Genomic DNA, 14,594 nt, shown 5'->3' with positions numbered 1-14,594 from the left:
TACTGATATTTGGGACAAAATGCTCATCCATACCACAAAACAAACCCACCCCATCCCATATGGGTAGATTGCCAACTTACAATTCAAGGCAAGCCTTTACTATGAGTGCCCATTTCACTCTAAGGCTGAGGGTAATGGGGCTTGGTTGAGCCCCAGATGAGCCAAGCAAAATCTGACACGTAGGCGATGACATGGCCATGGATCAATCCCCTCAACCAAGCCCCAGAGGGTGTAGTGGTCTAGGTGAGAAGGGGCTTGATCCAGTTTTTTATTTATTTAATTATTTGAAATAATACATTAAATAATAATATAAAACATTACATTAATAATAATATAAAACATTACGTTGATACTAGTATAATACAAGATCATCGGGTCTTCTATCCCACAAATGCTAGACCAACTCATGCCGAACGTTGCCATGTAACTCACGGCTCTTGATGATATTTATGTTGGCGAGTCGTTGTTCATTGGTGATCGTCGATTCTTGTCTTGGAATATCACCTTGGTAGTTTTGACAAATAGCTTTACCCTCGTCTTCTAGTATCATGTTATGTAGGATTATACACGTGATGACGAATTCCGTTATCTTCTCCCTTGTCCAAAATCTTATTGGATTCGCCAACATTGCCCATCTTTTCGTTAGGACTCCAAACGCCCTTTCAATATCTTTCCTTGCCGATTCTTGTTTCTTCGTGAAGTACTTTCGTTTGTCAGAAACTGGAGCCGTGTAAGCTTGAACAAGTATCTCCCATTCGTTGTAAATACCATCAACGAGGTAGTACCCGTACTTGAAATGTTCTCCATTTGCAAAAAAAGCTTGAGGAGGTTCTACCCCGTCGATAAGGTCATCGATTATCGGTGACCGATCGATAAAATTGAGGTCATTATTAGACCTGGCAACCCCAAAGAACGCATGCCAAATCCAAGGATCCTGTGACGCCGCCGCCTCAAGTACGATAGTAGGGCCGGGGTGATCACCTCGATGGAATTGACCTCGCCAAGCAGTGGGACACATAGCCCAACCAACATGCATACAATCAAGGATACCGAGCATCCCGGGGAAACCATGCTTTTCACCGTGCACCTCGTATATGCGTTGGATATCATACATTGTTGGTCTACGTAAGTATCTCCGCTTGTATAGCGATATGACCCATAAATATAATTATTAAAGTTATATAAGTTATGTAAATATTTGAAAAATATATAAACAAACGTAAAAAAAATATATACCTCTACAAAAGTGGTTAAGCGCATCGTGTCCGGTCTTTTTAGCCATTTGTAGATACTCGTCCAACATGTCCGATCCAACACCATACGCTAGTTGTCGAAGAGCGACGGTAATTTTTTGAGTAGTTGTGAACCCGGGCTTACCTCTAGCGTCATCCCTTTGTTGAAAATACTCAAAGTGCCCCGGCAAGTCATTTGCTAGACGCATGAATAATCGTCTAGTCATTCGAAAAAAGTTTCTAAAACTATCCTCACCATATGTGGGATTGGGACTAAAATAGTGACGTATCAAAGTTTCGTTAGCGGTCTTTCGATCACGAATACGCGGCTGGCGGAACAATGGGGCTCGGGGGCGATTTTGATCTCTCAAAAAGCTTATCGTCGTTTGAACCGCTTGACAAATGAGTTCGTCTTCTTCGGTAGAATAGGAAGACGAAGACGATGACGACGATGCCATTTATAAATATATAAATAGAAGTTTTGATAGAGATAATGTATGGTTTGAGTTTTTATAGAAAATGTGGATTTGTATTTATAGATAAAAAAAAAATATTTAAACTGGCCAACGGTAAAGTTGACCAGTCAACACACCCTCCAACGGCTAGTTAGCCCCGCGACCACAGCCACGCCGCCCGGCCGCGCCTTCGCTCATCGGAGGGGTGTAGCGGTATTCGCGAGCCATGTAGGCGGCTGCGCCCACACCTCACCCCCCACTACCGTCAGTCTAATAAGTAACCCGAATATCAACCATTTACGATTGAAATGTTGGGTACATGGTTTAATTCAAGTAAGTAGCTTGATTATTAGCAAGTGTTTTAACACGGTGTCCATCCCATTAACATCCACGTGTCACCGGCACGTGCCAAAAGTATCACTTGACCCTAAAACTAATATTCATTTCATTCGGCCCTTTTCTATCATCCATACAATACAATCAGAGAATAATAACCTTCCAGTCTCATTCTCATACACACACACATATATACACCTCTGTATCTGTATCTGTATCTGTATCTGTATCTGTATCTGTTCTAGAGAGAGAAAAAAACAAAACCTAGAGAGAGAGAGAAATAACCTTTATACGCATAGTAATAATAATCCATACACCCCACCTTCAATACGCATATATCCAGTACACAAATCAAATCAAATCAAATCAAATCACACACACACACACACCGATTGTTTGTTTGTTCATTCGTAGTAGTCAATTAGGGCTTCTTATTAATATTATTGGATCAATTCGTGTTTATTATTATTATTGATATGTGTCGATGAATCATCGAGAGTAGTAGTGAGATGTTATTGTTATTACACACGGCCAGGGTTTGTTTATGATGGGGGGAACTGGTGAAGCTGACCGCAAGCGTCAATTCAGTTCCATATCGTCTCCGACTGCTGCCGCTGCTAAGAAGCATCCGTTTGTGCCTTCCTCTGCCGAAAAGAAGGTATAATTTCATTATTAGCTTTTCTAGGGTTTATGTTTAATTGATTTCTAGAGGTTGTGTTGTTTCTAGATCTGATTGTGTGATAATATCTGCTGAAGGTAGGATGATGCTGATTAGTTGATTACAGAATACAAATGCATTTTAAGGTGTTGTTAACCTAACTGAATGATGTTATTATTTCTAGAATTTGTTTGGATTTTGGAGCGTTTTAAGTTTATGTTACGTTATGTGCGAGTATTTCATAGTTACTTGTGTTGAAGGCATTTGTGGAGACGTAGGATTACTATACATGTTATTGCTTATCACTATTTATGTATATATATGTTACATATGTTTTTACTTTACTCTTTCTCTTTTTCTTCGGTTATTGGTAGCTTCATGTGTATATGTATAGTTTTGTTTGTGCGCTCGGTTTGGTGTGGAGCCGAGGGTCTCTTTGGGAACAGTCTCTCTATCTTAGGGATAGAAGTAAGGTTTGCCTGCATCCCACCCTCCCCAGACCCTACCAATAGCTTTGCTATGGGTTGGATTACCGGGTATGGTTGTTGTCGTGTTGAAGGGATAGCTGATGTATGTCTATGGATGCATGGGATGAGTTTTGGGTCTTGTGGTATATGTCGTTATATAGATATGGTGTGATGATTATAGTTATATAGATACTGATTCTGTCACGGATGGCATATCTAAATAAGAATGTTTCTTTGTATGGGAGACCGCAGTTAGGAGTTGATACTTGAGTTTGAATCGTATCTTGGGCGATTTCTTACTTTGTTTATCTGAGTTTTTTTTACACCAAGAGTAATTGCACTATCTGCATTATGTGGCATTTATGCACTATTTTCAACCACAGTGACTCAGCTTAGGTTGACACTTTACTATGCTGCAAATAATGTGTGGGTACAATTTGGGCAGAGTATTCTATAGTTACACGTGTTGAACTTGTAGGCATAGTTGATGTATGGTTAAGTTTGCATGGGGTTAGTTTTCGATCTTGTGGTATATGTTGTTATATTTATATAGATATGGTGTGATGATCATGGTTATATAGACATTTTTTTTACGGATGGCGTATCAAAGTAATAATGTTTTCTAGGGTTTATGCTGCATTGCTGATTAGATAGATCTGATTGTTGAATTTTATGATGTTATTGTGTGGTGTATTTTGTTGAATTATATGATAAATTGGTAGTATATGGATGAAGGATGCTGATTACAGAATACAAATGCGAAATTGCAAATGTTTCTTTTGTATGTGCATTTAAGGTGTTGTATAAGAGTATAAGAGTTTGGGATACTTGTTTGGAACCACTGCGAGTCTAACCAAATAGTAGCATTATATTTAGAATTTGTTTGATTTTAGAAGTTACATTTCAAGCCCATGTTACGGTATGTGTGAGTACCATTAGGGCAGAGTATTGTTTTACTCGTGTTATGCATGGTTATGGATGCATGGGATTAGTTCCTGATGTTGTGGTATATGTCCTTATATAGATATGTTGTGATGATCATAGTTATATAGAGATTGTTTTGCCACGGATGACGTATCAAAGTAATAATGTTTCCTCATTTGGGAGACCGCGGTTAGGATTCTATACTTGAGTCTGAATTGTATCTTGGGTGATTTATTACTTTATTTATTTGAATCTCTCTTTAAACCACGAGTAATTGCACGGTCTGCATTATGTTGAGCTTTACTATGCTTCTCATAAGTCCTCATCAAACCCTAAGTACTTGATTTGAGCCTTTTTATGCTTGTTACGATTTCGCCACTTGATTGTAGGTTAATTATGTATACATGTGTTTGTTTTACTTTATTTTGGAATAATGTTTCATTTTATGCTCACAGCTTGACACTGTGGTACTCCAATTCCAAAACTTAAAGCTTCTACAGAAGTTAGAATCACAGAAGGTTGAATGCGTTATTCTAGAGAACAAGTTTCGTCAATTGAGAGAGAAACAAGCGCCATACACCAAAACTTTAGCGGTAGTAGACAAGTCCTGGGAGGAGGTACTTAAACCTGAATTTTTTTACATCTCACATATACGCATATACATCCGTTGGTTGAAGAAAAATTAAATGTTATTTAAACAGCTTGCTGAGAAAGTAGAGTCATGCTCTATCCGCACAAAGGATTTGGTGACTAGTGGTCGTGACAGTAGTCATCACGCGGCTGCAGAAGGTAAGAATTGTTTAACCCTCTCCCTTTCAGTTTCGTCTTATCTAGTTTCTTGTTTTGCTTGACGTAGAGAAGACATGCTTTATTATTTTTATTTCATACATGGGAAATCCAAAAATGTTGACATTTTGATGAGTTATAGAATCAATTTGTAGCTCTAAGCACAAAGCCGAAGGGATTTTACAAGTGGTTTTTATTATCATTTGATAAGTGGCCTTTAGTGCTGTGCATATTAAGACTATTAAGCTAAAAGCAAGTTGTTTTTAAAATTATTGATTAGAAAGTATGCTTGTGAAAGTCACACCACTGGTTCTCTAGAACTCATCGCAATTGGTTGTAACACGTGCTTATCAAAAAATATAAAATGATTTGACATTTTTATTACATGGTAATGGAGGAATTTTATATTTTATCCAAGTACTTGAAACGAATATATGGTAAATTAGTCAATTATAAGGTTCTTTTGAGATCTATAATTTGCATATGGAATAGCATGTGCAGTTTGCTTTGCCCGAATTGTTAATTTACTGCTCGTAGTGGATTGGATGGCCCAATTAAAGTATGTGTATTAGTAGACAGCACACACAAAAAATGTTTCTATGTTTTTTATGTGATATCTGCTATGGTAAGTATTTATTGGTATAATTGGCATAACAAGCCCAGTTACTAAATTTTGGGTCAAAAGTAAATTTTTAAGTGGGTCTAGATGGGCTGGATTGAAGAAAAGAAAAACCCCCAAGGGCCAAAAACGGGGCAGAATGGGTGCTCTTCAAATACGTCTCTGCACTGTAGACCATCTACTTATTGCGCAGAAACCCTAATTACCCTCGATTCATATATCAAGCGATACCTATCATTCCCTTTAGATGAATCAGGCACCGCTAAAAACTGAAGTAGAGAAGACAGTGGTGGTATCATCGGGGCTCATCCCCGATCTCTTGGCTGCTGCTCAATCACTCAGTCGCATAGTCAGGCCTCCAGGTCAGCTGGTTATCATTGCAATTGCTACTAAATTCTTTTAAATTCTCATTTCTCGTTGACGAACGATTGCATAACGTCAGCGAATAGGTTTTTGTAACGCTCTCTTAAATCATTCAATTATTTATCACTTGTATCTGTTTCTGTTTGCTTTTCGCTATCATATCTGTTCATTATTAACCCATTTTTCTCGATCAATTATAGTGATTGTCTCTCCGTAAACCAATCAGTTTTCTTCTCTCCCAGTTTGATTACATCTGTTCATTAGTAACCCATTACCTTCATCATATATAGTGATTTCATTCATCTGCGGTTCCATATGCTTTCTTGTCTCTAAATTTTCCTCAAATTCTACTCGACTTGCTTTTGATGTTTGTAGTGTTATTTCATTTCTGGGTCCTTAACCTGACAGCATTTTGTACATTTCTATCCCCATTTGGAATTTTATCAAATTTGCTAGGTTTTGATTGATGTGTAGTAGTAGGAATTTTATTTATTGATGATGACTTGGTAAGGAGTTATGTACATAGGTGGAAGCTTCTTTAATTCAACAATGGATTCTGTCACTTTCAAGCTAAGTTTTTAACTGCAGATAGAATCTCAGTTTATCGATGGGCTTGCTAATACCTATTTGGCTACAAGGTACCCGTGGAACGCCCCGCTCTTACGGTTTTACCCAAAGTCCAAAACCTACGTTGGCGAGAACCCATTTTGACTTGAACCAAACAGAACGTTTTTAAACTGCCAGCTACCTGATCACTCATTTTGCAAGGCTTAGACCGTAGTAACTTACAATGCATTCTAAATGTCTGGCTGCATTGTTAAGGTTTTTTAGAGTTTTATCTTTCTCAAGTTATTTTATTAATTTATGTTGCAAAGCCCATTTTGATCATATTCTAGTTTTTATTTTGCTGTTATTTTTTGTGGTTTTTTTTGATGATGCTAGTGCTTTTAAATTGTTACTACATTCGTAAATGATAACCTATTTTGCTTTGTATTTGCAATTGATATTGGCTTCTCATATTTTCGGGTATTGTGATTTTTTATGGAATACTTGAATCATATTTGTTGGATCTGCTTTGGTACGTTTTGGCACTTATATACGTTTTGTCTTTTTTAAAATGGCTCATTCTGACCCGGACCAAGTTGAACCTTTCTATAATTTGGCCCATTCTGACCCAAACGGCCAAACCCATCCTGACCTTCTACCCTGCCAAACCCGACCCGCCTGTTTTGTCAGGTATATTTGGCTTTTAAGTATTGGGTTTACAATGCAAGCTAATAAATCTCCGTTTCTAGTGGAGTTTTCAATTATGTATGAAATCATACCTGATTTTTTTATATTTTTGGATTATGCCTGCTGTTTTCTCACTTTCTGTGTTACCCGGAACAAATACAGATTGCATATCAGGAACAGCAAAAAATGTTAGGAAATTCTTAATGCAAAATAGATGATTTTAAGAATATGCAAGTATCCCTTATGTGCTGAAAACACCTTTTTAGGACCTTTTGAATTTTTTATTTTTATCTTGTTGAAAGTTTTGCTTACAAAATACTTGCATTTTTTGCTACATACTTGTAGTTTTGTACATTTTACTAGTTATTTACTTTCACTTTCTAAACGAATTGGCTTTAACTGGAATGTGCTAATGTTGAGTGTAAATCTATTTCCAGAACAAACATCATCACCTCCAGAGGATGACTTTCTGCACAGACTTCTTGAACAAGGTGCAACCGAGAGTAGCTCTCTGAATAATAATACCCCAAGTCAGCTACAAGAATGTCGGGACTCTGCTGGCAACAAAGTTGACAGCATTTTAAGCAATATTGTACACACCATTGATAGTCTATGGAATTTGAAGGACAAAGTGTGTGCTGAAGCTATAAAGAAACTTCCAGAAGGTTTTAATACTACTAACTAAATACACTGATGTGTGAGTCGTGTGTTGTCTGCTTAGCTATTATTCACAAGTATTTCTGTTTTTATAGGGTCATGCAGGCGAGACTCGTTGATTGAGTTACAGAAAGAAGTGCAGAATATAAGGATAGCGATAGATGATGCACATTTGACGCATAGATCTATTTTAAAGCAGTTGCAGTTCCACCGTGATACTGATGCTAAGAATAAATCTCGGCTCAGACTACTTAGGGGTAACTTTCATTTTCTTAAAGTTATTGGACAATTTTTTCTCTTGTGATGAATACTACTAATATATAGTCTCATCCTGCTCTAGTATTCTAGTTAGCCAGGTGTAAGTTTTTATGCTAAACCTGCAGTCTATTTAGAGTTTTATACGGAATTCTTTGGCATTTTAGCAGATGTAGCAATTTTGACTCATATACTACGAATAAACTGAGTTAGGTTGTGCTTTATCTCAAACTACTAATTCTTTTTTCAGTAAAACTAGAATGGGTCAAATGGGTTGAAAGTAGCTCAAAGTCTAGTTTATTGAAAGATTTAGATTATTACTTCAAAGGTATTCTTTTCAAAATCGTAATAGCACATAAGTGAAAAATGAGAGACTCTATTGTTTTCAAAACTGTAATAGCACATAAGTGAAAAAAATGAGACATTGACAATAAATCTGTACAAACGGACCTGTATCAGTTACATAGTCTGCTGTCCTGCAGTCATTTGTGATTTTTGTTTATTAACTTGTATTTGTCTAGATTGGCTTTGAAACCAAAGGTTGAAGATGATATTTTGATATCTTTTGAAGGTGAGCTGGAGTGTTCCAATGCGGATTTGAAAGAAAGCAACAAGAACTTGGCTGTCCTAAAAGCAGAGACGGATGCAGCAGCAAAAGGAGGCGTTTTTCCCGTTCTTCTTGGAAATAAACGTGTCGCTAATGATCGAGCAAGAGAAAAAGAAAAGAATCTAAATGATATGGAGTCCTTATTGAAGGAATTACAGGTAGACCACTTGTCCTTCTTTCACATCTTTTGTTATTTTAGTTGCACAATAAAGTAATACTAAGATAAACCGGTTTAACTCATTGACCAGGATCAATCTTCATCCCGACAACTAGAACTTAAACGTTTTCATGAAGAAAAAACCAACATATTAAAAAAGTTATCCAGTTTGCAGAGTTCCTTAAAGAATGTGAAGGGCATTTTCTCATCTGAAGCTTTTGTTTCGGTGAAAGATCAGATTGCTAAAGCAAGAGCGGACATTGCTCAGTATCAATCTGTATATGAGAAATTGCAGGTAGTATATTCTTGACAGTTTCATTTATATTTTGTTTTATATTTTAATAAACCATACTAATAACAATTTACTATATATAGGTTGAGAAAGATAACCTTGGGTGGCATGAGAAAGAATTCAGCATGAAGAATGACATTGGGGATGTTTTACGCCAATCGTCAGCTGTTACTGATTCTAGAATTAGGGATCTGCAAATGGAGATACAAACACAAACTAATAAAAAGAAGTTGATTGAATCTAAGTTTGAAGAAGCGTTAAGAGAACCTGGTAGGAAAGAAATCATTGCAAAGTTTAGAACTTTTGTATCTTCTTTCCCCCAAGATATGGGAAACATGCAAACTCAACTAAGAAAACACAAAGAGGATTCTTCAGATGTTCAATCGTTGCGTGCTGATGTTCAATATCTAACCGCCATCCTGAATAGGAAGGTGGGAAGTTTGTTTCTTTGATAAACAAACAAATATGAACATATGTCATGTTCGTTCATTTATGTTCATGTACATATGTTTACGTTTGCTCATTAAAATTTGTTAATGTTCATCCGTTTACGTTTGTTTAAGTTTGTTCTTTTACATTAATATATTCATCTTAATTTTTTGGCTCATTCCACCTTAATCTAAAAACTTTTTAGGCCCAACACATAATTCTTTACATTACTTTTAACTGGTTTAGCTCAATCCTGTTAGTTCATATATGTTTGTTCGTTTACTTTCAGGAATCGTTTTCTTATTTTGTTGACGAATGGGCATAAACAAACACGGACATGAAAACCATGTTCGTTTAATTGTCCGTGTTCGATCATTTATTTGGTTAAAGTTAAATGAACATAAACACACACGAAAATGTTCTATTTTAAATGAACGGACATGAGAACCCTGATCGTTTAATTGTCTGTGTTTGATCGATTGTTTGGTTAAAGTTAAATGAACAAACACGAATATGCTCTGTTCGTGTTCGTTCGGTTCATTTACAAGCCTAGGTCTGCCTTTTGTTCCTAAATAGATTAAGTAGCAACTTTTTAACTTTACTTTGGTTGCGTTACACAGACAAAAGAGTTGGAAGCGTTATCTGTCAGATCCTTTGCACATTCTGTTGAGATACAGAAACTGCATGCAATTGTATGTTTATCTATCCCGTTTATAACATTTGCTATAAAAAAGATAATAAAAGACTCATATCTTTGATTTCATGTCTGATACTGTTAACGTTGATACAGATACATGACTTGGAGGAGAGTGACTTTGAGTTGAAGGTTGTTTTGGACATGTACACGCGGGATACACCACATTCCAGGTTGAGAAAATCTAGAGATTATTTTTCAGTAACTATTAATATGATTTTATATGAAATATATTAAGTATTAAAAATTTAAAATAATTTGAAAATGGTTTTTTGGTGATGACAGTGACTTTCTTGAGGCTAGGACCTCTGAGTCCAAGGCTTGGGCTCATGTTCAAAGCCTAAGTTATGCACTTGATGAACATAATTTGGAAACGCGAGTCAAGATGGCGATTGGAGCAGAAGCTGCATCTCAACAAATGTTAGCTGCTGCAGAAGCTAAGATTGCTGATCTCAGACAGAAATTGGAAATATCTAACAAGTAGTTTCTTTGTTTCATGATTCAAAATTAACATGTTTTAGTGTTTTACATTATATCAATATATATATTATTGCATTTGCTGAATTGATTTACATTCTTATGGTCTGCTTTCAGGGAAAAATGTAGACTCACGGATGCCCTTGAGTCCAAACATCAGGAAAACGAGGCCTACCTTTCTGAGATTGAGGTTTGTTATAATAGAATTACACTATATTAACAATTTATATATTATATATAAGCATAAGTATATATGCATTATGCAATCAGCAAACTATGAATAGTAACCGACCCATTCATTTCTTGCCAGTTGTCCCACTTTTATTTTATTTTTATTGTTTTATTATTTATACGCAGTTTAGACATATATTGTTTTTCTTGTATAACTTTTAAAATTTAGCGTTTTCTTAAATTCTGAATATGCCGTTATGATATACTTAATTTTAACTACATTTTGATCTAATCTGTATTCAAAACCAAGTCGGATTAAATATGGTATATTTTTACTTTTCTTTTAAAAAAAAAACTTTTAAACTATAATGATTTTTAAATTCTAAGTATAAATGTATATTTGTACGCTTCGATATAATTTTTATTCTGTGTATTTTTTTTCCTACGTTTTGATACAAGTTTTATTCAAATCGACAAACGTAATATAAATTTACTATTTTTTATATTTGAATTCAGTGTTGTGTTTCTTAACACTCATTTTTATAACAACACATATTTCTAACCTGCAAGTTTATGTTTGTGTATGCGTAACTTCAAAATTCATTTTTGTGTTCTGTTTGTGCTTGCAAGTTTATGCTCGTGTTTACTAGTTTTTAAAGTTATATTTTGAGAATAAATTGTAACAATGTTGGTTTCTGTTTGTGCAGACAATTGGCCAGGCGTATGATGACGTTCAAACTCATAATCAACAGCTTTTGCAGCAAATAACCGAGAGAGATGACTATAACATTAAGGTAAATTTTTTAGCTACTTCAATAATAACACATTAAATCATTAATGTTATTTAACAATAATCCTCGTTTTAGCTTGTTTTGGAGGGAGTGCGTGCAAAACAGCTGAACGATTCTCTTCTCCTGGATAAACAAACAGTTGAAAGGAAGATTCAACAGGGCAATGCATTGGTTCATTTCTGTGAAACAAAAGCTGAGAGGATCGGTGATCAGGTCTTTTCAAACCACTGATTGTAACCTGTTGTGTGTTTTTTTCAAACTAATGATCATTTTTGTGAAGATACTGAGTCAAGATTTGTGCTTTATAGATGAGAGCATGTTCGGATCAAATTCAGAAGCTGTCTGAAACTAGGTTTCAAAAGATGGCTGCTTTAGAAAATACTCAAAGGAGACTGCATGATATTAGAAGAACGTCTCAGCAGGTAACGGATTCGTTGGAGGATTCGCAGAGTAAGGTCGACAAAAGTCGAGCTAGTCTCGTGGATTTGCAGATCGAGTTAGAGAAAGAGAGGTAAACGACATTGTTTGTTCATTTAGTTAATTGAACGACTCGTTCTTTCATTTTTGTTCCTGAACGTTTGTTTATATTTGCTCGCTTACGTTTGTTGGTTTGATTCATTTGAATTGCTAGGTCCATTACAATTTAGCCAACTTTTTTGAAATTAAAATAACATACATTACAAGTTAGTTTAGTTTTTTTTATAACAAAAGATTGATATTCATGTTTGCCTTTACGACTGTACTGTTAATGAACGAACATATATGAACATGAACACGTTCATTTTCTTAAGGAACGAACACGGACTAGAAAACTCTGTCCATTTATATGTTCTTGTTTGATCGTTTGTTCGGCCAAAGTTTATGTTCATTTGGTTTGTTTACAAGCCAAATAATATAATATCTTTTTATAGAAGATTTGGAGGAAAAGTTTCTGATCAACTCAATATGACCCATTTGAGTTGACCTGCTTGTTGATAGTTATTGTTTCTTTTTGTGTATTTCAAAAATTCAATCAAAACTCAGTTGTTTGCCCGTTGGTAATCATTACAGTAAAGTATTGTAAACAGTTGTGTCAATCTCTACAAGGTTTCTCTGTATGATCTTTTACTGAGGCCTGAGGGATACTTTAGTAATTTCAGCTGTTATATTTTGACATAGGTTTGAGAAAAGGAGAGTTGTAGAGGAGTTAGAAGGTGCAAGGAGAAAGTATTTACATCTAACGTCGGACTTAGATGGGTCATCGGTTGTTGAAAAGCTTCAGCAGGAGCTCAAAGAATACAAGGAAATACTCAAATGCAGTGTTTGCCTTGATAGGCCAAAAGAGGTAATTTTATGTTTTATGTGCATGGATACATAGGTTATTAGGTTATAACTAGAAGGTAATCTCACATATCTTAAATTATATGTATACAAATAAATCTACAGTGTTTGCCTTGGTCTAAGCTTTACGAGTTTTAGGAAAAACATGTGTGAAAATGATCTCTATTAGAGAAACTTTTAGAAGTTTGTATTTTTTGAGAACAAGTTTTGATTTTTTTTTATCAGTAACTTTTAGGAATTTTTGAACAAATGATGCAAATCTTTAAGTTTATCCCTGCTGATCAATTTTTAAACTTTAGAAATTAGAAGTATAGAAAATTTTTAAAACGGGTTCTCTCTTATTTGAAACGTGAAAAGTTTTATTTTACAATTTTTGTTTAAGATATAATTTAATTTTTCTAATGCTGCGTAATATTAAATATACATTTTTCTTTGAAAAGGTTTATCTGATATAATTTTTTTTTTAAAATAATGTCTATTTTGGATATAAAAAGACCAAAAAAGTACTTTATGTTGTGGATTAAACTTGGTTCTCGTTAAAATTAATATCAAATTATAGACAAAAAGAGTTGGACAACTGCATAAATATACATCTCATTAGTGAAAATTTAAATATCTTTTTCTGAAGTTTGAAAAATAAAACTTTTACCATTTTAAATGTAGAGAGAACCGTTGTAACCATAAGAAAGGTTGTGCATTAATTTTATTTATTTCTTTAAAAAAGTTCTATATTTTAAAAAAATGTTCAAGTTATTAGTTCTATTTATTTAAAAAAAACTACCATTTTTTAAAATATGTTAAAATCTTTTTTTAGTATTCTATCTGGGGTGATAGTTTCTGGCATGACCCCAAAAAATATTAAAACAAAAATAGTTTTTGATTTGGCAGTTCTAACCAGTATTTAAGAAGTAATTTTACATCTATGATTTGTGTATATATTTGTGTTCAATGTTAATTATCCCAACTTTACATGTTGGCAGGTGGTCATCACAAAATGTTATCATCTTTTTTGCAACACATGTGTCCAGAGGATCATTGAAAGTCGACATCGTAAATGCCCTCTTTGTGCTGCAAGTTTTAGTGCTAACGATGTCAAACCTGTTTACATTTGACCGGAGTTTTCAGGTCAATGGCAGCTTCAGATGTATAATATGAAAAATGTTTCTCGGGAACGATACCGGGGATATCAAATATGGATTTAGTTTTTCTGGTTTTTTTTTTTGATTTTGCAGATTGTTTTAGTTTTTAGCATAGTGAAAGTTTGTTTGGCATGATTTTAAATTCCTTGTTTTTTACAACTTGGAGCTTAATAATATTAACAATTACCGACTTGATGAATCATAAACTTTTGGTTCTGTTGCTTTTCTGTTCGGCATGTTATTGTAGCCTTTGGTCGGTTTTGCTGGTTTAACGGCTTCGATTTGGTTTGGGCTGTTTGAACAAACCTTTTCTATTTAAAGAAATTGTTTTGTTTTAAAATGTTTAAAATGAAGATTGTTAGTAAGTGTAATACATACACAGATATGCATTTTTTTTCTTCTGAAAACATATAAATGAAGGTCGATTGGTTGACACGATCGGTTTTGAATTTCAAACTGGCCTGTATTGTTAAACCGTCAAGCCAAGCCAAGCCAACCGTTCTGATCACGAAGCGGCGAAATCTGCCAAGTT

The 14,594-nt window shown here is 34.8% G+C and overlaps 1 protein-coding gene across 2 annotated transcripts; it reads left to right on the top strand.

Moving 5' to 3' along the window:
- Nucleotides 1–2,312: 2,312 nt before the first annotated feature.
- Nucleotides 2,313–14,323, top strand: LOC143582174 (E3 ubiquitin-protein ligase BRE1-like 1). Of its 2 annotated transcripts, XM_077064799.1 has the most exons (17): nt 2,313–2,681; nt 4,528–4,689; nt 4,774–4,861; nt 7,511–7,738; nt 7,826–7,987; nt 8,557–8,750; nt 8,841–9,044; nt 9,125–9,472; nt 10,091–10,162; nt 10,261–10,337; nt 10,450–10,644; nt 10,759–10,831; nt 11,520–11,606; nt 11,679–11,816; nt 11,912–12,114; nt 12,762–12,927; nt 13,904–14,323. In XM_077064799.1, exons 1-17 carry the CDS (start codon nt 2,568–2,570, stop codon nt 14,033–14,035), a joined length of 2,643 nt encoding a protein of 880 aa, XP_076920914.1. In that variant the 5' UTR covers nt 2,313–2,567; the 3' UTR covers nt 14,036–14,323. The 2 variants fall into 2 exon arrangements, with proteins under 2 accessions (XP_076920914.1, XP_076920915.1); XM_077064800.1 differs by lacking the exons at nt 2,313–2,681; nt 4,528–4,689; nt 4,774–4,861 and adding an exon at nt 4,944–5,839 and having other exon boundaries at nt 13,904–14,317.
- The last annotated feature ends 271 nt before the right edge of the window (nt 14,324–14,594 follow it).

This window comes from Bidens hawaiensis, unplaced genomic scaffold (assembly GCF_021521415.1).
Source record: "Bidens hawaiensis isolate Kalapana, Puna unplaced genomic scaffold, B.hawaiensis_p1.1 tig00031477_1, whole genome shotgun sequence".
In the NCBI taxonomy this organism is placed as follows: Eukaryota; Viridiplantae; Streptophyta; class Magnoliopsida; order Asterales; family Asteraceae; genus Bidens; species Bidens hawaiensis.
The sequence above is the reverse complement of the archived record's forward strand: the minus strand, read 5'-3'. Positions and strand labels throughout refer to the sequence as shown.

Coding starts and splice junctions, on each gene's coding strand:
- LOC143582174 (XM_077064799.1), top strand. CDS start 2,568: ATGATGGGGGGAACTGGTGAAGCTGACCGCAAGCGTCAATTCAGTTCC. Junction 7,739..7,825: donor TATAAAGAAACTTCCAGAAG/GTTTTAATACTA, acceptor CTGTTTTTATAG/GGTCATGCAGGCGAGACTCG. Junction 10,832..11,519: donor CCTACCTTTCTGAGATTGAG/GTTTGTTATAAT, acceptor CTGTTTGTGCAG/ACAATTGGCCAGGCGTATGA.